Source organism: Lissotriton helveticus, chromosome 5_1 (genome assembly GCF_964261635.1).
Source record: "Lissotriton helveticus chromosome 5_1, aLisHel1.1, whole genome shotgun sequence".
NCBI lineage: Eukaryota > Metazoa > Chordata > Amphibia > Caudata > Salamandridae > Lissotriton > Lissotriton helveticus.
In genome coordinates this window covers 302,855,956-302,883,615 of record NC_136065.1, presented here as the reverse complement: position 1 = coordinate 302,883,615, position 27,660 = coordinate 302,855,956, and the positions used below count along the sequence as shown (strand labels likewise).

Genomic DNA, 27,660 nt, shown 5'->3' with positions numbered 1-27,660 from the left:
ACCAACTTTCTTAAAGTATTACAGTTGTGCAGCACATCTCAGGACGCAGAAGATTTGTATCTACCATTTCTAGATGACTGCTTAATAAAAGCTGCTTCTCCAGAAGCAGATCTGAGTCATTTACATTATGCTGTATACATATTTTCCTATCCCTGTCTGTGTAAAGAGGTTGACTGCAACTCTGGCTCAAAGGATACACTATTTGGGCAAGATGTCACCCAGCTCACAAGAGTGTATCCTTTGGAGGAAAAACTTAACCTATCCATCTGAAGTTTTGCAGTCCGTTATGAACGCTTCATCTGACTGCATGGCAACTATTATCTCTACTGGGATCAATGGCGTCATGCATCTTACTAGTCCCACATGCCAGCCTTCACATGGACCAATGGGGTCTGCATTCAAGTAGTTTGTAGAACAAGCTAACACTCTCAGGCAGTAGTCAATTTGTTTCCATGGTTTTACTGGTCGAACAATCTGCTAAAGGGAGTTCCTTTTATCAAGATATGCAAACACAGACAATAGTCTCGGAACCTTCCATTCAAGGATGGTTCGCAAACATGGATTATCTCCAGGTTCCAGGAACATGGCAAAAAAAGAAGGAATCCTATTTCATGTGGTGAAAGTGTGAGTTGTCCATATAGTTCTAAAGTTGTCACTTCTGTCATTCAAGACAAAATCCCTGTTTGATAATACAACAGCAACATAATGTTTGAATATGTAATGGGCCTCATTTCAGCTAGTTGTCCTCAGAATCACAGATGGTCTAGAGATGGCTGATAGCAAAGGGACTTGCACATCACAGTTGTTATTCTGCCACGTATCCACAATGCAGAATCAGTGTCACTCAGTTGATAATTTCAGGAAAACCACTAGTTTCTTCGACAAATGTGGTTATCGCACAATAGTCTTGTTCGTACATGAAGGAAACTGGAAATGCCAGGGGTTCACCTCAGGTCTATCTACCAGGTTGAAGGGGAATGCCCTTTTGGTATGGTGGCCAGGCTGGTTTCTGTGTGCTTTTCCTCTCATTCCATTGATCCTACTCAACCTCTCTGCAGTGTTCGACACCGTCTCCCACTGCACACTCACTGCCAGATTCCACGACACCGGCATACAGGGAACCGCCCTTGACTTGATCCGCTCCTTCCTCACCGGCAGAACCCAAAGAATCAGACTGCCACCCTTCCTCTCCGAACCCACAGAAATCAACTGCGGAGTACCCCAAAGATTCTGGATGAGCAGCCGCTGCCTGAAGCTCAATTCGGAGAAGACCGAGGTCCTCCGACCCTACCCCTCTGCATGGGACAACACCTGGTGGCTCACCGCCCTCGGCAGCCCTTCCACCCCCCCTCGGCAGCCCTCCACCCCCACGAACCACGCTGGAAACCTTGGCATCGTACTCAACTCCTCCCTCTCCATGACCCGACAGGTCAACGCCATCGTCTCCAGCTGCTTCAACACCTTCCGCATCCTCTGAAAGACATCAAAATGGATCCCCCCGAATCAAGGAAGACCATCACCCACACACTCATGACCACCAGACTGGACTATGGAAATGCCCTCAATGCCGGTATCAACAAGTCTCTGCTCCGCAAACTCCAAACCATACAATACACCGCAGCCAGACTTGTCCTCAGCATCCCTCGACACAAACACATCACCCGACACCAGTGTAACCTCCACTGGCTCTCCCGTTAAGAAGAGTTACTTTCAAGTTATCCAGTATTATAGGTATCTTTCATAGATTCACATGCCTGAATCATTCCCCGTCGTCGGGGTGGGAGTCCCCGGTACATAAAAAGAGTAATGTCATATAGACATATAAAGAGTAATAGGCCAGAGGCCTCTCATTAGTAACATATCCATCTCCTTTTGTAAAAAGGACCAAACTTTGGCCAAGAGCCAATCAGATCTCACCACCCTTTAGAACCTTCCTGGAAGGAGCCCTAGTCCCTCAGATTTTCTACCGCACGTCGTGCTAAAGGAGTCTCCTCTGAGCTCTGCTCAGTTTCTTCTGGTATTCTTTACATTTTTCTCTCAGAAATTTGTTCTCTGTGAGGAGTTTTTCAGTTGATCATGGCTGACACTCATAAAAAAGGTCTCTTTAGATCCTGTGCCTCTTGTGGGAAAAAGAGGCTTCATGTTGATGATAGGCATGAAGACTGCCTTTACTGCCTCTACCCTGACCACTTTGCAAAGGATTGCAAGGTCTGCTGCACTTTTTCGACAAAAACTCTGAAGGACAGAGAGGGACGCCTGCTGCTCTGGCTCCAGAGACTTAAAGACACGGACCGGGTTGTCTCTTCAGGGGAGAGTGAGTCTTCCATCAAAAGTACTCATTCCTCTCCCAAAAGGCCTAGAACGTCATCCCCAGGACCATCTTTGGAGCCACCTCAAAAGAGGACGCCCAAGTCTTCAGAGGTTCATTCAAAGGCCATGGCTGAGAAGGTTTCTCTTCAGGATACTACCTTCAAAAAGCCTGTCAGGACATCTTCAGTGGTGACTGTGACAACGTAGACGACGACAATCTCCACATCGATGGCATTGTCATTCTCCTCAACGTCGACGACTTCTTCAGCCTCGTCGTCGACGGGTAGGTCCATTCCGTCTGTAATAATAGTCCAAAAATCTTCGACGAAGCCCCCGTTGACGAGTGCTTCCTCTTCGACGAAACAAAATTCATCGTCGATGACTAAAGCCCCATCGTCGTCGATGAAACCTTCTTCATCGTCGACGAAATCCTCGTCGACGTCAGTGAAGCCTCCGTCGACAGTTCCATCGTCGACGAAGCCGTCGACGAGACCATCGACGTCGACACCAGCGTCGACGAAGCCGTCGACGGGACCATCGATGACGTCTCCAGCGTCGACGCTGCCGTCGACTAACAAAACACCGTAGACGACGCTGCCGTCGACAGTTCCATCGTCGGCGAGGTCGACACCAGCTATAACCGTCGACGTTCCCGCGTCGACGACCATACCGTCGACGGGCTCACCGACAACAGGATCGCCTTCCTTGAAGTACTCGAATACACACTTCAGGATAACTAAGCGTACTTTGACGCCAGAATTGACCTCTCCAAGTAGAGTCCAGCCACTGCCGCCGGCTCAATTGTTGGACACGGAGGATTCTGAGGATGGCTCACTGTTTCAGACTGCTACCAACCCATCAGAACTTAACATTAAAATCCATGAAAGTTCAGAATGTGAAGACCTGGATCAGGAAGGAATGGATTTCCAGGAGGAATATCACTCTACTCCACCTCCACCTTCACAACCTATGGTGTGTCTTCCAGCATCCATAGTGACGGATTTACATTTTCTCATTGCGGATTATAAGCAGCGGTTTCCTTCCAATCCGCCTCCTCCAGTAGGGCAGCAACCACCAGTTGTGATTCCTACCCCTCCACCTCGCCCTAGACCGCCTCCACTGGTCATTCAACCGGACACTGCTTATGTGTCTCTTTTAAAGTCTTCTGATGAAGAAGAGGAAGGAGGAGCACGGGACGAGGGCGAGCAGCAAGAGGAAGGAGAACTGGAACTGCAGAAAGACGAATGGAATGAATACGTTATTCCAGCTCCGGCTTCCCCTGACCAAGCACAGGCAGACTCTCCTCCGGAAGACATCGGAGGGTTCCACAACATCTTTGAAAGGGCTGCTTCAAGATTTAAAATCCAAATGACCACACAACCTCAGGATTGTTTCCTGTATGACTTTAAAGAGCCATTTCAAAAGACTGTGAGATCCATTCCCATTATTGAGTATATTTGGGATCAGGGGGTAAAAATAATGAAAAATCCTTCATCTTTGCCTCCAGTACTACCTAGGCTCGACAAAAAGTATAAGGCTCCTGACACAGCTCCTGCATGCCTTACAGGACACACAAAACCAGACTCTGTCATTACCCAAGCCGCGCAGCGTAAATCTAATAATCCATCGGCGGCGTTGACTGCGCCACCAGATAAAGAGGGTCGTAAACTGGATAACATTGGCAAAAGATTTTCATCCATGTCCGCCCTCACGGTACGAGCGGCTAACTCCTTAGCCCTGTTAGGGCGCTACAACCGCCAAATGTGGGCGGATATTGCTCCATATTTGGGTACTATCCCAGAAGACCAAAAAGAAGAAGCAAAAAAGATTCTTCTTGAGGGAGAACGTTCAGCCTCTGAAATGATCGACGTGGGAATGGATATCGCCTCCACAGGATTCAGACAATTGGCAGGGGCTGCGGTCCTAAGGTGCCATGGGTGGCTTAAGGCCACATGTTTCCGACCGGAAGTGCAGGCCAAGATATTGGACATGCCGTTCGATGGCCAGCTACTGTTTGGGAAAGACATAGACGACATGCTGCAAGGTATTAAAAAGGATACTGAGACCGCGAAAGCCCTAAGTACTCTTCAGTTCAGAAATACTTCCTTTCGGGGCTCAAGAGGAAGAGGACAACCTTCACGAGGTGGCTATCAGGGGTACAAGTCATCGCACAACTCAAACCAGCAGTACAAACCCCAGTACCAACAAAGGCATCAGCATCAAAATCAGTCATCATACAACAAATCTTCCTTTCGTGGACGTGGAGGGAAGAAAAACACAGCCAGAAGGCAATGACCTTTTTCTACCGCAGTCCTCCATTTCTTCTCCACCTTACGCAGTTGGAGGAAAAATCTAATTTTTCCTCCACAATTGGCAGCAGAATACAACGGATCGCTGGGTCCTTCAGCTAGTCCAGTTCGGACATTCATTGGAGTTTGTGGAGACTCCTCCTTCGAATCCTCCACGTCCAATGAACCACAAGAATATACATTTCCTACAAAAAGAAGTCTCTATAATGCTCCACAAAAGAGCTATAGAAAAGGTGCCTCGGGATCAGAAAGGCAAAGGATTCTATTCCCGATTCTTCCTAATAAGGAAGAAGGAGAAAAAATGGAGACCTATATTGGACTTACGAGACCTCAACGGATACCTCAGGAAGCAGTCGTTCCGTATGGTGTCCATTCAGGAGGTGCTGCAGCTCCTCGATTCAAAAGACTTCATGGTGTCTTTAGACCTCCAAGACGCCTATTTCCACATACCGATCCACAAAAACCACAGACAATTCCTCAGGTTTGTGGTGGCGGGCAGACACTACCAATTCAGGGTGCTGCCCTTCGGACTGAAATTGGCTCCTCGCATTTTTACAAAGAGTCTGTCTCCGGTGGCAACAAATCTTCGCCAACTGGCTCGTCAAAGCAACTACTTTCGCAGGCGTGAGCATGTCCTCAGACGCATGTCTGCAACTCTTCGAAAACCTGGGACTCACTCTCAACCAAGAAAAGTCTGTACTTCAGCCTTCCCAACGCCTCACTTTCTTGGGAGCAGTCCTGGATACGGATCAGGAAAAAGCCTTTCGTTCACAGGAGAGTCAGCTCAAACTCAGGTCTCTAGCAGCCCAGATTCAGGCCAAGAAGACCATCAAGGTGCGCCTGTACAAGTCCTTATTGGGGATGATGTCCTCCAACATCCTGCTGATCCCACATTGCCGTCTTCGTATGCGGCTGCTGCAGGAGGCATTATCCACTCAGTGGATCCAGTGTGCAGGATCCTTCGACGATCTAATCCGGATCACTCCATTCATTGTGCAGGCCCTAGACTGGTGGCTTCAACCTCAAAATCTAGACCAGGGCCTTCCATTCCTACTACCAATCTCTCCACATGTGATCACCACAGATGCTTCATTGGAGGGATGGGGTGCGTATCTGCAAGAACTCCAGATCAATGGGCTATGGTCTCAGACAGAAAAGTAACTGCATATCAACCTTCTCGAATTGAGGGCAGTCTACCTGGCTCTAAGAGCATTCCTGCCTCGGATCAAGGATTCCCCAGTGCTTGTGAGAACGGACAACACCACCACAATGCACTATCTGAACAAACAAGGGGGCACTCGATCTCGGACGCTGTCGCTAGAATGTCAACGTATTTGGAAGTGGCTGCTTCGAAACAATATTTCTTTACGGCCAGAGTATGTCCCAGGGGCAGACAATACCCTGGCGGACTCTCTAAGCAGGCAACGCTCCACCTGCCACGAGTGAGAGCTGGATCGACATCTTCTCAACTCCGTATTCTCCCGTTGGGGCAAACCTCACCTGGATCTGTTTGCGACACAACTCAATGCAAAATGCCAATACTACGCAAGCTGGCATCCCCAGAAGGGGTCTCTCGGGAATGCATTTTCCATCGCATGGTGCAACGTCTTCACTTACGCATTTCCTCCATTTCCCCTGATTCCCAGGGTTCTCAGGAAAATGAAGGCGGAACATTGCACCCTAATCCTGATAGCCCCGGCGTGGCCACGCCAACACTGGTTTACGGAACTTCACCTCCGGTCGCTGGAACCACCAATTCCATTCAGGCCAAGCCCGACTCTCCTGACAATGAACCACGGGCAAGTCCAACGTCCGGATCCACAATCTCTCAAATTATTGGCTTGGCTCCTGAGTACAGAGAGTTCCAGAACGTAGACATTCCTCAAGAATGCAGGGTAGTCTTGGCCCGGGCCCGGGCCGACAGTACCAACAAGACGTATTCCCTGAAGTGGAAAAGATTCTGTATATGGTGTAAGACAAACAGGATACACCCATTTGAATCGTCGCCAGCACAGATTCTGCCTTATCTGCTTCATTTGGCTCACTCGGGGATGGCCCACGCCTCAATAAAAGTTCACCTGGCGGCTGTATCTCGGTATAGGCGTTCTTCGTCTGGTGTTTCTCTCTGGTCCAATAGACTGATCAAGCAGTTTCTGAAAGGATTGTTCAGGACATTCCCTCCAGTGAGGGCTTTGCCACCCACCTGGCAACTCAACATCGTACTGGCTCAGTTAATGAAACACCCCTTTGAGCCAATACACAAAGCTGACATCAAATATCTATCATGGAAAGCAGCTCTCTTACTAGTGCTCACATCAGCAAGGAGAGTGAGTGAGCTACAGGCCTTCTCCATTCAAGATCCTTTCTTACAGTTCAAACAGGACAGAGTTATCTTACGAACTAATCCTAATTCATACCAAAGGTCCATCCAATTTTCACCTGAATGAACCTACAGTTCTGCGGTCCTTCTTCCCGATCCCAAGCACCGCAGCAGAAAGGTCTCTCCATTCCTTAGACCTCAAGCGATGTCTGAAGTTCTGCATCCGTAGAACAGAACAATTTCGGAAATCCAACAACTATTTATTGCCTTTAGCAGGCCCTGGAAAGGTCTTCCATTGACAAAGCAGTCCATCTCAAAGTGGATCTCGTCAGCCATTACTTTCTGCCACCAGCAGGCAGGACATCCTCTGCATTCTAAAGTCCGGGCCCACTCCACTAGAGCGGTCTCCACCTCTATGGCGCTCTTCGCTGGGGTACCCATCATCGACATATGCAGAGCGGCGACATGGAAGACACCTCATACCTTCACCAAGCACTACTGCTTGGATTCAGAGCTGATGAAGGATGCAGCGGTGGGTCAAGCGGTGCTACGCCATCTATTTCACTAGAGGTGAGCCTTTTTCCTTTCATCCCTCCATCCTATTACCGTCTTGCACATTTCTGTATGTTTAGAGTATCATATTACTTACTATATTTCATGATTGATATTATATGATCATGTGATTTTACAGGTTGTTCTCTATGAAATTTGCTGGTTATTGCTTGCTACTCTGATTCAGGCATGTGAATCTATGAAAGATACCTATAATACTGGATAAGAAATGCGTTACTTACCTGTAACTGCAGTTATCCAGTATTGGTATCTTTCATAGATTCACATGCAACCCACCCACCTCCCCTGGAAGGGCTCACCTTGGTTCTCTCAGTAGGTACTACTTAGCACTGTGCTTACGAAAATCTGAGGGACTAGGGCTCCTTCCAGGAAGGTTCTAGAGGGTGGTGAGATCTGATTGGCTCTTGGCCAAAGTTTGGTCCTTTTTACAAAAGGACATGGATATGTTACTAATGAGAGGCCCCTGGCCTATTACTCTTTATATGTCTATATGACATTACTCTTTTTATGTACCGGGGACTCCCACCCCGACGACGGGGAATGATTCAGGCATGTGAATCTATGAAAGATACCAATACTGGATAACTGCAGTTACAGGTAAGCATTTCATACTCACCCACGCCTGCAAATGCCTCCACAGCACCGGACCCCAATACCTCAACAAGAGAATCTCCTTCCACGTACCCAAGAGAAACTTCCAATCTGCCAACCTCGCCCTCGCCGAAACCCTGCGCATCCGCAGAGTTAGAATAGGTGGAAGAGCCTTCTACTACATCGCGGCCAAGACTTGGAACAAGCTCCTGATCGCCATCAGACGTGCTCCCTCCCTGAACATCTTCAGGAAGACACTCAAGAACTGGCTGACTGAACGGAGCTGCTAAACCCCCACTCCCCCTAGCGCCTGGAGACCCTCACGGGTGAGTAGCGCGCTTACAATTCCCCATATTGATTCACCAACCATATGCATCTATCTGAGTAACCACATAGGAAGCTTCCATGCAGACAAGTTTGGAGGTCGGATCTGACATCCCATCCTTCCAGTTGGTGAGCTTAGCAGCCTGGCTCATAAACTTTTACAGTATATGCATCTAAATTTGCCACTGGACTGTACGGACATTTTACAAGAAGCAAAGCGTCCTTGCTCCAGAACATTATATGCTTTCAAACGGAAGAGGATCTGCATATGGTGTGTCGAAAAGTAGTAAGATCGCTCCATATGTCCGAAAGCGTTTATGATTTCATCCATTCCTCATCAATCAATTCCTGGGCTCCAGTTTTTATTCACTTGAGGTACAGCTTGCAGCCCTCTCTTTTATAAGAAATCTCCTTCACAAATGTCTTTCTTTCTAATGTCTTTTGTTAGGAAAATATTTCCTCCTACTATATCTCCATATCCCACTTTAGAATAAAAATGTGTCCTGTCCAAATTAAAAGGTCCAGTGTTTGAGCCTGTACACAAGACCGCCTTATGGCATTTAAGTTGAAAAGTTGTCTTTTTTGTAGCTGTTACCTTGGCTCGCAGAGTGAGAAAGATTGATGCATTGCAGATCACGGTGGTGATGGGAACTTATCAATTTTTCCCCCTTATTGTGGTCTTATATTTTCATTGAGAAAAAGGAGGGTTGGGACCGGGATCCAATCTTTAAACAGGTCCTGCACACGTGGCTCCAAGGAGAATGTGTTAAACAAGGGGAGTGCAGTTCCTAAAGGGAGGATGGAAGAGAAAGGGGAAAAGACAAATCTTTTATCATGTTGCCCTCACACACCCCAAAAGGTGTCATGCTTCATCATTGGGCCTTGCTCCTCGTCGGACCGGCGCTGCAATGCTCGACGTGCTCACCGTTTCCGGGGCTCTTTGTCGGAAATCTTTTTAAGAAGCCGTTGGGTGCGTGCGGATGTGGGGGCAGTGGGAGGTTGTGTGCTCGTGAGTGGTGAATTAAAATAGGTCAGGGACAGTCCTATATTCAATAGCTTTAATGGTTAAGGTAGATCCTGCCTAATTAAAAATAAGAGTGGACGCCCTATGGGAGTGTGATGTTCCTGGTGGGCAGTCTCTAAGGTGGGGTCGACATGTTTTGTGCCTGGTTGTTCCAAGGAAATCGGTTGGCACTTCTTCAGGACCTATGTGAAATGTGGTGCACAACTATAAACAGGCTCTACGATTGTTGAAGGTAGCCTGGTGTGGGGCCCTAGTAGTCCTGTACTGGGCGACATGGAAACCTGTGGATGAAACCAAAAAACATAGGGTATGTTAGGAGCTAGGGGAGGGAACAAGGAAACAGAAAGGGAAGGTAACATGGTAAAAACTGCAATGAGTTTGGGAAGAGCTGCGGGCCCCTCAGTGAGTGGCATATGGAAGCTGATGAATGCGAGCGTCTCATGAGGCCTGGGAAGCCCTTGCCGTTTAAGTAAGGTTGCCAGCAATGCATACACAAACATTGATATGACAATTATACAGTCTAAAAGCCATTGATGCAGTAAATTGGTGTCTAAAGGTGGATTATGCCCTAAGTGATTGTGTCCAGGGTGGGGGTGCCAAGGGGCTATATGTAAATGGCCCCCAGTGGCGGTAATTAAGCAGCAGTTCAAACCAATTGTCATAAGCGCTGCATATACACACCTTTGAGTAAGCCCCGTGGTTGGGCCAGCAAAGTGAAATGCAACAGTAAAGATATACTGTGCCCTATACCCATATGTGATTAGGGCTATATTACTATGCCCCTTTGACTAAGCTCCGTAGGTGAGCCAGTAGAACTGAAATGCCACAATACAAACGTTCTGTGCCCTTTGGTTGGTAAAATGTCGCACCAATCGCAGGTAGTCGAAATAATTGCAATTTATGACATACAGCAATGTGGACATGACTCGACTTCTCGTTAACTGTTTACCCTACATCGCATCTTTTAGTTGTTGTTGGGAGCTTTTAGTCATGACACTAGAAAAATGCCGAACAGCAGTGGCCCCAGCAGGTTACAACGGACAGATAAAACATATTTTTTTTTAAAGGTGGTTGAAGCTCCCACTAGTGAACTAACTCGTTCAACAGGAGTGTTAGCTTAGTAGTAAACAAAATATTATGCCCACGGCAAAATTAGACCGTTATTGAGGATAAAAAGGGAGATAAGTGGTCCTGTGTGTAAACTCACCCGATATACATGAGCTACAGCCCGACGGGGGTGTAAGGGAGCACGGTGTTGCTCCACTCCTTAAAGGAAAGGGAGAGCTAGGTTAATGTGGGTAGGTAGGCGACGCTTGCAAGGCTTACCGAGGCATCTAGGATTCGTGTCATACTCACAGAAGGGTGGTGGGAACTTGCTTGTAAGCCTACCCTCACTCCGGTTCCCCGTGAATTGTAGTCCCGGAAGCAGCATATTTTAGGTGCAAAGCCTTGCAACAACTCAGCTCAGCGAACCCCAGCCAGGCCGCCGACAACCTCACGAAGTGGATCAGCAACTGCGCGGACGAACTCGCCCCTTTGAGGACCCCGCCCAGCAGACCCGGCAGCAAGAAAGCCCCATGGTTCACCGACGAACTCAAGAGCTCCAAGAAGAACTGCCGAGCCCTCGAGAAAGTCTGGAGAAGGGAACCAACACCGGACAACATGACCACCCTCAAGCTTGCCACCCGGAAGCACCACCAACTGATCCGCGCCACCAAGAAAACTGCATTCAAGGACAGACTGGACAACAACGCAAACAACTGCAAGGAACTCTTCAACATCGTGAAAGAGCTCTCCAACCCCAACGCAGGAAACAACGACATCACCCCATCGCAAGACCTCTGCAACTCCCTCGCCTCCTACTTCCACAACAAGATCGCGGACATACACAACAGCTTCAGCAGTCAACCATCGCACACAACGACCGCAGCAACGCCACCCACCACCACCCTCCGCGCCTGGACTCCGATCAGCACCGATGACACCGTCCGCATGATGAACTCCATCCACTCCGGATCGCCGACCGACCCCTGCCCTCACCACGTCTTCAACAAGGCCGACACTGTCATCGCACCCCACCTGCGGGACATCATCAACACCTCCTTCGACACCGCCACCTTCCCGGAGAGCTGGAAGCACGCCGAACTCAGCGCTCTACTAAAGAAACCAACAGCGGACCCCACCGAACTCAAGAACTACCGCCCCATCTCGCTCCTCCCGTTTCCAGCCAAAGTCATCGAGAAGACCGTCAACAAACAGCTGGCCGCCTTCCTCGAGACGAATGGATCCCTCGACCCGTCACAGTCTGGCTTCCGAGCCAACCACAGCACCGAGACCGCCCTCATCGCTGCCACCGATGACATCCGAGCCCTGATGGACAACGGAGAAACAGCGGCCCTCATCCTCCTAGACCTCTCCGCCGCATTCGACACTGTCTGCCACCGCACCCTAGTGCAACGCCTCAGCAACGTCGGAATTCAAGAGAAGGCACTGGAATGGATCGTCTCCTTCCTCGACGGAAGAACACAGAGAGTCCGTCTACCACCGTACAAGTCAGAGGCCACCGAAGTCATCTGCGGCGTCCCTCAAGGATCCTCGCTGAGCCCCACCCTCTTCAACGTGTACATGAGCCCCCTCGCGCCCATCGCACGCCATCACAACCTGAACATCATCTCCTACGCCGATGACACCCAGCTGATCCTCTCACTGACCAACGACCCCGCCGCTTCCAGAGCCAACCTTCACGAAGGGATGAAAGCCGTAGCCGAATGGATGACGACCAGCCGCTTGAAACTCAACTCAGACAAGACGGAAGTCCTCATCCTGGGCTCCTCGCCCTCCGCCTGGGACGACTCCTGGTGGCCCCCCGCCCTGGGCTCCGCACCCACACCGACAGACCACGCACGCAACCTGGGCTTCCTCCTGGACTCCTCCCTCTCCATGACCAGACAAGTCAACGCCGTCTCCTCGTCATGCTTCAACATCCTGCGCATGCTACGAAAGATCTTCCGGTGGATCCCCACCGAGACCAGGAAGACGGTCACCCAGGCCCTCGTCACCAGCCGACTGGACTACGGCAACGCCCTCTACGCCGGAACCACCGCCAAGCTCCAGAAGAGACTCCAGCGGATCCAGAACGCCTCAGCCAGACTCATCCTCGACATCCCCCGACGCAGCCACATCTCCGGACATCTGAGAGACCTGCACTGGCTCCCCGTCAACAAGAGAATCACCTTCCGTCTCCTCACCCACGCACACAAAGCCCTACACGACCAAGGCCCGAGCTACCTCAACAACCGCATCAACTTCTACGCTCCCAAACGCCACCTCCGATCAGCCAGTCACGCCCTCGCCGCCGTCCCCCGCATCCGAAGATCGACAACAGGAGGAAGGTCCTTCTCCCACCTGGCCGCCAAGACCTGGAACTCCCTCCCGACCGACCTGCGCCTGACCCAAGACCACCTTTCCTTCAGGAAGAAGCTCAAGACCTGGCTTTTCGAGCAGTAGCAGCACCCCCCCCCCCCAAGCGCCTTGAGACCCTCCGGGTAAGTAGTGCGCTATATAAATGTCCATGATTGATTGATTGAACTAGAGCGTCAACCTGTGCCGCCATCTTAGGGTGTGTGTGGTGTTGAAAAACTTTATTGAGACAGTAGCCTATGTTGCTCAGAAACAGTGAGCCCGTTGAGCATTGCAGCGCTGGCCTGACGAGGAGCAAGGCCCAATGATGAAGCATGACACCTTTCGAGGTGTGCGAGGGCAACATGACAAAAGATTTGTCTTTTTCCCTTTCCCTTCCATCCCCCCTTTAGGAACTGCACTCCCCTTGTTTAACACTTATATTTTCATTACCATCACTTAATTTATTACCCATTTTCTTTCCGAGCCCTTCACCTACAGCGGAAACAGCCCTTCACACCCTGGGTTTGATGAGCATTTTAAAATTCTTCTTAGGCAGGACAGAAGGTATAACACAATCTGATCATCTCTTTATAAATCATGATCCTGTAAGAACTGTTTTCCTACAATAAAACAATCCATCTCCAGATGGATAGTATCTTGTGTTTCACTTTCTTGTCAATTATCAAATAACACTCCATTGTATACCTAACTGGAAAATGCTGCTACTACAGCTATGTAAAGCTACGACCTGGTGGTCCATATATTTGTTTACGAGACTCTTCTATCTGGATTCAGACACCAGAACGGATGTTGAAGTAGGTCAGGCCTCTTTGAGAGAATTATTTGGGAGATGAATAATGCTGTTTTGGTTTCTTGTCCACCTTTTATGGTAGGATGAACTTTCTGTTCTATTCAGTCCTTATGGTTCTTGATGAGGATCATCTGGAAGAGAAGGAAGACTTATCTGTAATCCTAGTTTTCTTCCAGGGAAATCCTCATCAAAGTGAGAAACAACCCTTCTCGGACAGGAAAACACAGTATTTTTTCCCCTTGCACCCAGGATCCTCTTAATTCCGTAACTGTGAATTAACTTGTCACGTCTGGTGCATGATGGAACACAGGCAGAAAGCTGTAGCAGCCTGAACAACATTGCCCTTCATTTCCCTTTTTAAAAAGGTTTGTTGAAGATGTTTCTGGTCACATTTGTTAATATATTCACTATTTGGTTTCTTTGACTTCGTTTTTTAAAATCAAAACTAAATTAAACATGGTTATTTTAGCCTACCAATAGGCTGCAGAGACACTTTTTTCTCCATTTAAGTGCTTTTTTCTACTGACAATTTTTCTGTGTATGTATAGATGCATCTATCTATATATTTTTATTAAAGTGCTCCGGGATCCTGTGCATAGGTAGGATAGTTAAGTGCTTATGACTTTTATGAGGATTCCCCTGAAAGAGAACTAGGATTACAGGTGAATAACTTTACTTTCCACCCTATTGTCCCTATTTGTTGATGTTTGTCACTGTATAAAGGTGCTTGCAGTGCAACAGCTCAAGTTTCTATACTTTGTTTGTCCCCTGTAGTCTCTCTGGCATCATGCACAGTGTGAGCCATTATTCCACATGCTCAGCGACCCTACGTCTTATGTCTTCACCTGTATCAACCAGACGTCCGAACAGCAGGAGTTGGAGGACGAGCAGCGCCGCCTGTGTGATGTGCAGCCATTTCTGCCTGTGTTGCGACTTGTGGCCCGTGAAGGAGACCGAGCTGACAAGCTCATCCACTCCGAGATCAGTTTACTCATTGGCAAAGGTGAGTGCTTCACCTTGAGAAAAATCATGTACAAACAACTCAAAGTGATATCCAGCTCCTGTTCACTAATGCAGTGGTTCCCAACCATGGGGGTCTACGAAGCCTCCTCAGGGGGGTCCTCGACTACTTAGAAAATTAAATAATATTAACAGATTAACAATGTGTATATAAATAAAGAAGCTAAATGTACAACTGAAAATGTTAAAACATACTGTAAATGTGATGGAAATTGAAACTGAAGGCTAAAAATTAAATGACTATCCCCAGATTGATTCATGGGAGCAGTGCATGTGCACCAAACAGAATATATGGACGATGAGTGAACTCAATTGAATTTAGAAAAGCTCCAACCTTTCTATTAAAATTTAATTTTATTTATATGTGTTTGGGAACTAAATAAACGGGGCCATCATTTGCATATTTGTTTAATGTATGCTTTTTTCTATATTTTTGTGTATTGTTTTGTGGTTCAAATAATTGACAATGAATAGACCGGGGCCAGTAATGACTCGTAGGGGGTACCCGGATTCCAATAATGATTAAGTAGGGGTCTCCGGGTTCCTGTAATGATTATGTGGGGCCCCCAGAAGTCAAAACGTTGGGAACCACTGGACACACTCCCCCATATTGTTTTCACTTCCATGTCACCTGCTATTCCGCTGATTGAAGTGCTAAACTGGGAAATCCATTTCAACGTGCACCTTTAATTTGACTGCACTTGTCATGTTGTTTCACTCTGCACATAAGTTTGATCATTTCACTCAAATTGATGGTCTCCTGTTATTCTAGGCACTTTACCCATTTTTCATAGTGCTTAGCTTATCTCCGTTTTGAAGTTTGAAAAATTGTGTATCACTGTGTACCCATGTTTGATAATAGACATACGGTTAACACCAGAGGATTTTGTCAATTGAGTGGTCTGATAGCTACACTGGCTGCCAGCATACATAATGTGAGAGGTAACGTTTACAAGGAAACCCAAAGATCACCTGGGAACTTAGGTAAGCTTATGTACACAAACCCAGATCCCACAGTTCATAATAAAACATCCAATGCAACTAAAGCAAATGGTTGCTTTAAACATTAGTTAATATAAGTCGTATAACTTTATTTTTTTAACACTGACGGTGCAGTAGATGTTTGGTGAGAAACGTTATCTGTGCCCTCATAAATGTGATACATGCATGTGAAAAAAATCAGTGATCAAAGATGTATATCATAAAACAAAAGCAACAAGGCCCATTCCTAAATACGGTCTACGGAGAGATGGGGGATCATCTGCGTGGCTCGTAGAATAAACAAGCATTTGCAATGCAATAGGTCTCGCATTATTTAAGTTTGAGCTATTATTATTGTAAATGGCAATGTTTTTTGCTTTATGCTATAGTTTTCTTATGTACATAAAAAGCTACATATAAAGTATTTGTTGTTAAAATTATTTATGCAGTATTTAAAGGCAAGCATTACCGCCTTCGGGTAAAGTCCGCGCTATATAAAAATGCATAAATACATGAATAAAGAAATACCGCCTTCGGGTAAAGTCCGCGCTATATAAAAATGCATAAATACATAAAAAAATAAATACCGCCTTCGGGTAAAGTCTGCGCTATATAAAAATGCATAATTAAATAAATAAATACATACCGCAAAACATCCTCGTTACTCTGCCGGCCTGCGACCAGGAAGTCAGGCAGGCCGGCGCGACACCCGGAAACAGGAAGTAGGAGGGCGGGAGCCTACCCCGCCTCCCACGGAAGAGCCGCGATTGGAGCCGTGTTGGGAGCAGGGAGCACCGGAGCAGGCAGGAGCCTACCCTGCGCCCCGGTGCCGAAGGAGGGAAGAAGAGTCCTGCTGCCGGGCCTTGCAGCTGAGGAGAGGAAGCCGGTGAGTGCGTTGCTGAGCGGCGGGCGGGCGGAGGGAGAGGAGCATGTAGGCGCGGGGGGGAGGCGGCCTGTGTATGTGTGTGTGTGTGTGTATGTGTGTGCGTGCGTGTGTGTATGTGTCTTGGAGTGCGTGTGTGTGACTGTGAGGGAGGGGGTGTGTGTGTGAGCGAGTGTCTGTCTGCGACGTGTGTGTGTGTGTGTCTGTGTGCATGCATGCATGCGCGGTAGGCTGGGAGGGCGGCGCATGCGCAGTAGGCTGGGAGGGCGGCGCAGGACGGAACGTGCGCGTTCGCGCAGCCAAATCCGACTGCTAAAAATCGTGCCAGTTTTTTGTCCCTCATTCCCCGGCATCAGACAGCTATAGAGTCTCTGTCCCTGTTCCAGGGCGAGACCTAAAAAGGATTTATTAATGTGTTTGTTTTGTGCAAGTCAATGCATTGCCTCTTTGCAGCACTCAAGAACACTGTGGTGCGGATGAGGAACCAAGTGAACCACTGGTGTTGTGCTGAATGGGTCTTAACCACAGGTTATCTTCGGGCCTGGTCAGGACGACACAGAGAGTGTAACATAAATGTAGAGATAGCTTGTCTTTTTCGTTGAAAAGTCATGTTTTTCGCTTTAAAAAACAGCATTTCTAGGCACCTCAGAATCTACATATTAAAGCATACTTATGACTTAATTTCGCTCCTCGTTAACAAGAGTGTGCTGGAAATTCTGTTTCTCCCTCTTGGAACACTGTCCCACGACTAACAATACCTTCTCCACATTCTGAACAACTGTGTGTTTAAAAAACAGAATACGAGGTCAGCCTTACATTCCCCAGAGGGGTAAGGCGCCTACTGTCAAACTAGGAGTGGGTGTAACTCATGTAATTCCTTGTAGTGTAATCACGCAGAACAGGAGTAGTGAGTGCGGCCACGCTCGTTAAATGTACTACTGGGGTAGGAGGTTCCCCCCAACTTACCCCTGGTAATACATTTGATAGTTTTTAATTGTTTCAAACATAATACATGTAGCACTTTAAAAAAACAAACATTCAAGTGTGCGAGATAATCCAATAGCTGCTCACTTACTCCTGGCATCTAGCACTATTTAATTAGCACAAAATGCACCCCTGCATCCAAAATGGAGGCGAGGATGCATTTTGAACTAAGAAATAGCGCTACATTCTCTTTATTACATGAGCAGGAGTAATTCCATTATTGTCAGTAATTCCGTGTCAAAGAGTAATGCAGAATTAACACATTTACTTTGATTACTCTGGCATAATTGAAATTCCCCCAGGACTATCACAAACCTCAGCAAATTCAAAATGATTGCACCCACAACATTTTTCTGCCATAAACCTTGACAAACTCCTTTTGTGGTCCCAATAACAAGTGCATGCCCTTATAAAAACTGATTACAAAGCGATTACTCTATTCTGTAAGGCATATAGTGATTACAAACAATGGAAGACTGGTACACAAAAACAATTTTGCATGTGTTCCAATCTCATAAACAAATGTGTTTACTTTTTCTCTTTTGGTTTGTGAAGATGGTCAGCGGTGCATATTAACACCCCTTCTAATTTGTGCACTCTAGATAGTTATGCTACTGGCTGCCTGATTTGAACCTGGTAAAGATCAGTGTGGCAACCTCTCCCCGCACTTAAAGGATCCGCAAAGGGAGGTTAACCTCAGCAATGTGAACTGGGGATATTTTGCGAGGTAGTTGCAATGAATTGAGTCGATCGAGGAGAAAGCAACATTAAATTAGCTTTCTAATTTTGAGAGAAGCTCAGCGCTTGTGCTATTCCATTGACAGCACTGACTTTAGGAAAAGGCAGCAATCGCCTTGAGCCAGACAGCAGGTCAAGCAGACTCAATTCACTGACCCTACACAGCCGATCGGGAAATTAGAAACTGGCTTGCTACAGCCACACACTGGAGTCAAGGTGAAATGAATAACCAAAGAAGAACACATTTGTAAGAGAAGGAAAATTGAGACAGGAGGCAAAACACACAGCTGGATCTCAATCCAGAGAAGAGGTTAGTTAAAGAAATGATACCCGAGAAGTATTACATCGAATTAGGGCTGCATGAGGAAGAGAGCACGTTCAAAATACCACCTAGCCTCATTCAACTACAGAAATGGCCACACAACTCAACTTTGAATTCACTGTGATTTTCATTCTAGTACTATCATTTCCAAAAGCCAGTTAAACAAGCCGATGATTCATTTATGTTCTCTTTAAGATCGAAAGGTATGTTAAAAGGTGTACTTTATTTAAATAATAGCAAAACCATGGCAACAAATCCACCTGGGTTACCCGCAAAATGGTTGTAAGCCCTAAGAATGGAAGGATTAGAAACACCACAAATCGATAAAACAACCATAATATATACCTTGGCGCCATATACATGTATATGTTCAAAGATATAGACAGTATTTCACTGGTCGACACTTGATACCAGATACAAACCTTTAATCCTAACATGACTATGAAACACAGAATTATCATAACCGTAGTCTGGGAAAACAATGTGAATGCAATTTCTATCTGGATTAGAAATACCGCCTTCGGGTAAAGTCCGCGCTATATAAAAATGCATAAATACATAAAAAAATAAATACCGCCTTCGGGTAAAGTCTGCGCTATATAAAAATGCATAATTAAATAAATAAATACATACCGCAAAACATCCTCTTACTCTGCCGGCCTGCGACCAGGAAGTCAGGCAGGCCGGCGCGACACCCGGAAACAGGAAGTAGGAGGGCGGGAGCCTACCCCGCCTCCCACGGAAGAGCCGCGATTGGAGCCGTGTTGGGAGCAGGGAGCACCGGAGCAGGCAGGAGCCTACCCTGCGCCCCGGTGCCGAAGGAGGGAAGAAGAGTCCTGCTGCCGGGCCTTGCAGCTGAGGAGAGGAAGCCGGTGAGTGCGTTGCTGAGCGGCGGGCGGGCGGAGGGAGAGGAGCATGTAGGCGCGGGGGGGGGGGCGGCCTGTGTATGTGTGTGCGTGCGTGTGTGTATGTGTCTTGGAGTGCGTGTGTGTGACTGTGGGGGAGGGGGTGTGTGTGTGAGCGAGTGTCCGTGTGTGTGTGTGTGTGTGTGTCTGTGTCTGTGTGCATGCATGCATGCGCGGTAGGCTGGGAGGGCGGCGCATGCGCAGTAGGCTGGGAGGGCGGCGCAGGACGGAACGTGCGCGTTCGCGCAGCCAAATCCGAATGCTGAAAATCGTGCCAGTTTTGTGTCCCTCATTCCCCGGCATCAGCCGCCTATAAGTCTCCGTCCCTGTTCCAGGGCGAGACCTAAAAACGCCTGCGACGGAGAGCAAAATCTGAAAGAATAATGAACATCCATAATTCAAAAACACAGAAAAGGTAATAATGTTAAGGTGTGCGGTACAAGCACATACAGTTTAGTTGGTACTCACAGAATGGAGAGTGTGAGCTTCTAAGAAAGAGTAAGAGGAGAGGAAAGTTCAGAGTGTGGCTGGCACATTGGCGAACAGTAACAACGATTATAAATATGAGGGTGACAAACTCTAGCTGAATCCCGAGTGGGCAGGATGAAGGAACACAAATATCCAATGACTAAAGTGTTAAACCCGCTGGAGTAATTATGATAATAATAATAAGGAAATGGAAAAATAGTGCTCAGGTACCCAAAGGGAAGACGTGCATGAAGTAAAACCTTGCTGGCTTCTGAAAAACTTGCATCAAAAATAGCGGCATTGGGCGGGAAAATACCTCCGTATTTTGGGCCTTAATGAAATGTAAAGAGGAAATAGGAGTTCTTGCGTGTGCGAGCTCACTTTGCTTTGCAGCGCACGAATTTCAAAAAGTACTGCGCTGTTGTCAATGGACTTCTCGAATGTAAAAAGGAAATTAGAGTCCCAGCAGGTGCGAGCACGTAGTGCTTTGCCTCGCTCGAGCCTCAAAAAGAGTGCAGTGATTTTGTCAAAGGCTGCGACTGCTCGAGTGAGGAAGAATAATCTGGATCGAGCGGGTCTGCAAGTCAAGCGGCCGGTTTCCAGAGAAGGGAGCAGCGCTGTTTTGGCCTATAGAAGGAAGCGTCTCTGATAGAACAGGTAATGGAAAGTAAAAAAGGCCGCCATATCTGCAGTGAATTGTGTAATACGCAAAAGAGAAAAGTTATAAATAAAACTGTGGCACATAAGTTTGATAATTAGAGAACACATATTGGAAGTAAAAAAAATCTAATTAATAGCCAAACGAGGCAAAGGAATCAACAGAATACAATTTGTTGTCTTTTCGGGCAATGTGTAATGGATGGAGGTCACACAGAAAAAAACCAAAATAATAAACATGATGACACAGGCCAAATCTCTCGGGTAAAAAGCTTGAAAATGCATGTTAGTTCAATTCAAAAGGCACAGAAAAATAAGAATAAAACAACAAAGTAAAAGGCATAGTCCAGTTACGGAAGACCTGGCAGGTAGTGACTCAGATGATCAAATGAGTCCATTTTATCGGGCAGTCCAAGCCAGTTCTCACTGTGTCCATTCTAAGGATCTATTTGAGTTTATCCTTGTTGAGTATCTGCTCCAGGTTGGCACCTCTTTCTAGTAATTTTATAACACTGATAACCAGACATCTTATGTCATTCTCTGTATCGGCTTTAGCAATAACATGTTCTACAGGAGGATATTGGACGGTGACCTTTGTGGCGAACATGACTGAGATGTTGACAAATACCTATTCTGAATTTCAGGATGGTTTGCCCAATGTATAGTTTCCTGCATGGTGACGTTATACTGTAAATAACATTACAGGTATTACCATTATCGAACCCTCTTAGAGGTATCTCAGTGTTGGCATGCTGGACTGTTTTTGATTCTATACAGACTGGCACACAATACATTGACCACTTAAAGTGTCCAATAACCGGAGTTAGGGCCCGGTGATCAATTATGGTTTCTGGTCATTTTTCTGGTGTGAGTGTGGCCCTTACCAAATGGTCTTTTAAGTTTTACTCTTCTTATTGGCGAACAGAGGAGGTTCCAGAGCAAGGTTCCCTGATGCCAATACCTTCAAATGCTTCTTAATGCTTTTGGACACAAAGGGACCCATTAGGATGTAGGGCGGATCGCCACCACCTGCATGGCGGTTGCGATCCGCCCTACATCCTAGCCCGCCCGCCACCCATTTCCCTCCATCATATTAGTATGGCGGGGGGACCCCGGCGGACGGGAAGACCGTCGCCGCTTTTCCGCCCAGACGACGAGTCGACCGGGCTGAAAAGGGTTTATTATGGTGGCGGTGTCTGCTAGACACCGCCATCCATATTAGTATGCAGGTGGAGGGCCGCCATCCATATTAGTATGCAGGCAGAGGGTAGCCTTTCGTGGCGGAGGCATGCGGAGTACACAATTGGGGGCCTGTTGCGGGCCCCCAGGTAGTTGGGGGGGGGGGTTGGGGGTGCACATGGGGGTTACCTATGGTACCCCCCCTGCATTTGCATGCACAATGTGGCAGGCGCTGCGCGGTGACTGCCGCATTGTGCCGCATTGTGCTTGGAGAGAAAGTTGTTATACATGTAAGTTTCTCAGACAAACCACCCCTGGTTTTTGCAGTAAGTAACATCTCTCATTTCAGAGAGTGTTTTACAAGACATTTGGGATATCCCCTAGCCATGAGTTTACCACCTAGTATTGAAGCTTCTCTAAAGAAGTCAGATCTGTGATAGCAATTTCTACTGATTCCTAATAAGTGACCATAAGGTAAAGAATCTTTCAAAGAGCGGGGGTGGAAGCTTGAGTATTGTAGCAAGGTATTTCTTTCTGTGGGTTTCAGTAGAGTATTGTGTACAGAATTACATTTTCTACTTTGCAATTACATTCAGAAATAGGATCTCTTCTTTGCTGCTTGCTAAAGTAAAAGTCAGACCAAAGCCACTTTCCCTATATAGCAGAGGATTATTACACTACCAGAACTGCTAGGGCTATAGTTCCCAGCAATCCCTGGGGATAATGTAATAAGCAGAACAAGTTTGTATCCTTCTCAGATACATCAGAAGATTCAGGGGATAATTCAGATCACGGAAAAGGGACTGGGTGCAGCTACACAGAAAGGGCAGGAGTATTTCTCAGGCAGATGACATTTCCCTTTCCACTAGTCTTCCTTCCATGTATTGCTGACACCTGTCAGATTAGATTAAACCTCTCCCGCCAACTCATTGTAGACAGTGGTATACTACATCACAACTACCACTTATATTCTTTAGGCCATACGGCGAAACAGCAAAAAAATAAGTTGAGAATATGTAAAACATAATTTGTGTTGGTGAAACGTGGCATATCAAGAATACTGGAGCTTTGAGTCTTCCACCACAGAGCTGCCCACCAGTTCAAGTAGTGGAGGAAGAGAATAGGGATTAGGGAGGCAGTTAGGTGACAAACTAGTAGAAACTGAGTCAGATTGCTTTCATTCACTTGTAAGCTCCTCTGCCAAGACTGCCAGCAGGAAGTGCATCATTAGCTAGACTTATGATGCAGATTTTCTCTTATAAAGATGACTCTACGTTAAGAATTCCATAATGCTGGCAGTCTTTCCATCATGCAGTGCATGGTCCATGAGAGAGTTAATTTTTTAGGGTAACCCAGCGGAGGGATCAAGACAACCTTCAAATTACCCATCTATGTTTTTTTAACACGGAGCGGCTGGCGGATTGTTAATGGATTCAGAAAGAATACCGACGATGACAATTAGGTTTACAGTTGAATATGTGGTCTAGTCACTAAGTCACCAACTTTAGAACATTAGGACAGGGGTTCTAATCCCTTCAATGGCCCTTGCCTGAACAATATGTGATTTTGGGCAAATTACTTATTCTCCCACGTTTAACAATTGTAAATATGTAAAATGTAAGGCAAGTTTACAATTCAAAAATGTCCAAACCCCAGCTTGATGTATGCCTCACAACATCCTCCCCCAGTAGTGCTCCGCTGCTCTACATCAACGTTTCCCTATCTAAATACCAGCAAATTAGTAAATAAATGTCTCTGTCATGAAACTGTCTCTGGTATTCTTAAACAATAGAATAGTGTAACAAGCTAAATAAAATCCCTGCCTCAGAGAAGGGAACCTAAAGATAGAGAACATCTTTAGAAGGAATGATCTTAGTAGTTCAGATAAAAAAGTTATAGAGAGCCATCCGACCCACTAGAAATCAGAACTGGAGCAATGATCGATACAGTGGGGTATAGAAAGACAAGTGCATTTGTAGGTATACTTTACTATGACTGGTTCGTTCATGCAGAAAGCTAGAACCTCATTGATGATTGTAGCTGAGATAATAGCCACAAAGAAAATTACTTTCCATAACAGATGTTGTATGCCAGATAGAGGCAAGGGTTCAGATGGCAGACCCATGCAATCTGAGAGGGTGATATTCACTTCCCAAATTGAATACGTTTTTGTAATCTGGGGAGGGGATTCTTGATGATTCCAGAAAGTCTTAAAACCCCAGAATAATGAAAAAAGATACCAGTGGTGGACTTTTTCTGTAAGCAGCAATGGCAGCCAAAGGCAGTTTAATAGATGCAAACTGAAGGCCAGATTCATCATTGCACCATCAGGATTCAAGCAAGCCGGGCCGACAACGCCTGAAATGGCAGAAACCGGTCCCCGGAAGCTTGTTTCCTTCCCAGTACAAGAATTGGCTTGGTAGTTTGGTTTGCCCTGTTCCCATCATGCACTGGGACAGGAACAGACTAATTTGCATATAGCCAAGTTCTGAGCTGGGATGGTGCAGTGAGCTAAAAAACGGTGATGGATCAAGCCCTGATCTTTGGACTGGGTGAGAGTGGTCTGCTTAATTCAGGCACTCTGTTCATCACCACCCCCTTTTCTGAATCATTTTGTCCACCATAAGCGTGGAAGGGTATACTCAGATGTGAGTCCCTTGCTCATTGCACCATCAGGATTCAAGCAAGCCGGGCCGACGACGCCTGAAATGGCAGAAACCGGTCCCCGGAAGCTTGTTTCCTTCCCAGTACAAGAATTGGCTTGGTAGTTTTGTTTGCCCTGTTCCCATCATGCACTGGGACAGGAACAGACTAATTTGCATATAGCCAAGTTCTGAGCTGGGATGGAGCAGTGAGCTAAAAAACGGTGATGGATCAAGCCCTGATCTTTGGACTGGGTGAGAGTGGTCTGCTTAATTCAGGCACTCTGTTCATCACCACCCCCTTTTCTGAATCAGATTCATCAATGTAGCCTTTCTTATTGGTATCTTCCCGGGTCCACCTGATTCCGGAGACACCCGATCCAGGACATCTTCCAATTCAAGATGTATGAGGATCAAGTGGAATGATGTTTGAACTCCAATTGCTGGATCTTGCCCCACATCCTGGTGAGCAGGGCTGGCCTGTACCATTGCCTCCTCTGTGGTTGAAGGAAGAGGTGGAGCTAATTTGTATACCAACCCTGATCCCTTGCAGAATATTGTATTAAGTATTAACTTGTGCTCTTCTAAAATATTATGCTGAGCATGTCTGCAAATCAGTTATTGAGACCTGAAAGATGCATTGCTGTCAAATAAATGTTCCTCATCTGGGACCAGGGTCAGTCTGGCTGTGCTTCTTTTAACAAGTTGTGGATTTTGAATCCAATGTATCAAAGGCGGGGTCACAAAAAACTTGGGAGTTCTCGCTTAGTGACTTCTTTTTGGCAATACCTTCGTTTTGAGCTGTTGTAGATATATACATTTGTCACTCTACAAAATGGCAACTCTGAAGCACTTGCAGAACTCTGCTCTCTTAATATTAAGGAGGCAAGATTCTGTTCCCACTGAATGGGCTGCAAATACATGAACAGAGACCTGTAAGGGACAGAAGCCCTCCATCCCTACTACTGACCTCTGCTTGAGCATGTAATATGATGCAGCTTTTCTGAATGAGAGTTCTTTCACCTGAGGCAGAGGTCTCACATGTGCCCCCCACTCTTCCATCAAAGCATCCGGCATGAGTTATGACTTTGTTGAAGGAGTTAGGAGGTTTCTGTAACCAACTTACATGAAGCATGTTTAAACTCTTGCGCCAAAATAATTGGCATTGAATGGCATAGCTGAATATTGTGACACCACTGATCCTTCAGATGTTGTTGAAGAATGTGTGGCCTGTAGCTGGAGTTCATGCTGGTTTAGAGTAGGAAGCTTGTCTGATCAATCGAGATTGAATTGGTAGGGAGAGTTCCCTATCTGGAATCTGAGTATGTTTCTTGTTCAGTTGTGAACTTCATAAAAATTACTATTCCCACTCCAGTGAGTGAAAAGCAGGTAAAGTGTTGGATAGCGGAAGGGTAAAAATTACTATTCCCACTCCAGTGAGTGCAACAGTAGGGAAAGTGCTGGATACCACACCAATAAAAAAAAAAAAAGCAACATTTTTATTACATTTAATTTCCATTATTAACATCAATATTATTGAAATTTAAATATATTATAAAATTATTATTAAAAAATATAATACACATTCAATAATTACACATTGTTTAACAATATGATAGCCACAACACACACCTACAATTAATTACACACTTACAATGAATAATTACTAATGAATTAATACAAATTAATGAACAAATAATTAATAATTCATCAATAATAAATACATTACTTCCCACCCTTTCCATCATTTACACTTATAAACACCACAACACACCATTGACGAAAAAGTTAATAAACAATTTGAAAAAAAAATTAATAAACACCACAACACACACCTAAAATGTATTAAACCATTACCATAATTAATTAATACTTAATTTATTTAAATTAACAACTAATTATTAATAAATTAATGTACATATTTAACTCAATAACATCACAATTATACAATTATGAATAAATATAATGATTGAATACATTTCATATAATTAAATTACTTCCTGCTCTATACCCCTATAAAGCCACAACCAGCTACAGAACTAAAAACGCAAAATTCATTATTTTATTTTTTATTAACTACTATAAATAATAAATAAAATCTATATAATTAAATTACTTCCCACCCTATTCTCCTATAAACCCACAACCCGCTATGGAACTAAAAATGCTAAATTGTTTAAAAAACAAACCAATATTAACTACTAAAATGTTAACACATATACTAAAAATACAAACAATTCTCATACAAAATACTAAAATACGTAACATTAATAATAAATCGATATTTTTAACAACTATATGTTTGTAAATGATATTTAACAATTTGATATTTTTGCAATCGATATTACTTACCTAACAATCGATATTCTTGACCACAATATTTTTTCCATCGATATTTCTATCCCACAATATTTTTACCTCACTATTTCTGTACACCGATATTTATATATCGACATTCTAGCTCTGTACCTTCTGGAGGAGCGGAGTTGATGCAGTGATAAGTTTGTATCTATTGTCAGCCACAAAACAAATTTGAAGGTGAAGTTTCCATTGGGATGAAGGGATCTGGTGTCCTCTGTTGTTTTTTTTTCTTTCTGGGTGTTCAACATGTTTGGGTGAACATGGTGTCAAAAAGGTGAATGTAGTAGGCTCTAGAAGTCCTCACACCAAGGAGACTACCAGTATGTCTTGCGGCTGCAGAAGCAGAGTTTCATATATAATAAAGTTATCTAATAACAGTGAGGTAGCCTCAGTATTGAGGCCATAGTCTCACTCTATTGGTGACATTAAATGCTACGACTTGAACACAGGGTTGGTTGGTCGCAAATCACAAGCATCGACAACTGATGTCGAAACATTAGTGAGCATTTGTTCAGGCTGGGTGACTGGCGCCCCAGATCCAGGTGAACGGGTTCTTACCTGGAGGGTACACTACAGATCTTTATGTGTTTTTGAGAGGGTATGGTTTTAGACACTTGCACCAAGCACCCCTCTGTGAGTAGGTAGAATAATTGGCCCAGAAGAAATGACACGATCGCATAGACAATAGGCATGAGACATGTTGACCCACATCCTTACTAAGAATGCTTCAGAATGGACCATTACATCCATTTCTTGTGATAATTAAAGGTTTTTAATTATACCATAGGAACCCAGTGATTAAATTAGGTGGATTGGGTTCTTATAGTTATTTTTATATAGCACATTCCCTCCACTC

The 27,660-nt window shown here is 45.6% G+C and overlaps 1 protein-coding gene across 2 annotated transcripts in view; it reads left to right on the top strand.

The window, feature by feature from the left end:
- Positions 1–27,660, top strand: part of PIK3CD (phosphatidylinositol-4,5-bisphosphate 3-kinase catalytic subunit delta) — a 628,820-nt gene that overhangs the window by 107,983 nt on the left and 493,177 nt on the right. For both annotated transcript variants that reach the window (XM_078642291.1, XM_078642292.1), the window contains exon 4: positions 14,439–14,667. In XM_078642291.1, coding sequence (XP_078498417.1) covers positions 14,439–14,667 — 229 coding nt within the window. The remainder of the gene's footprint in view (positions 1–14,438; positions 14,668–27,660) is intronic.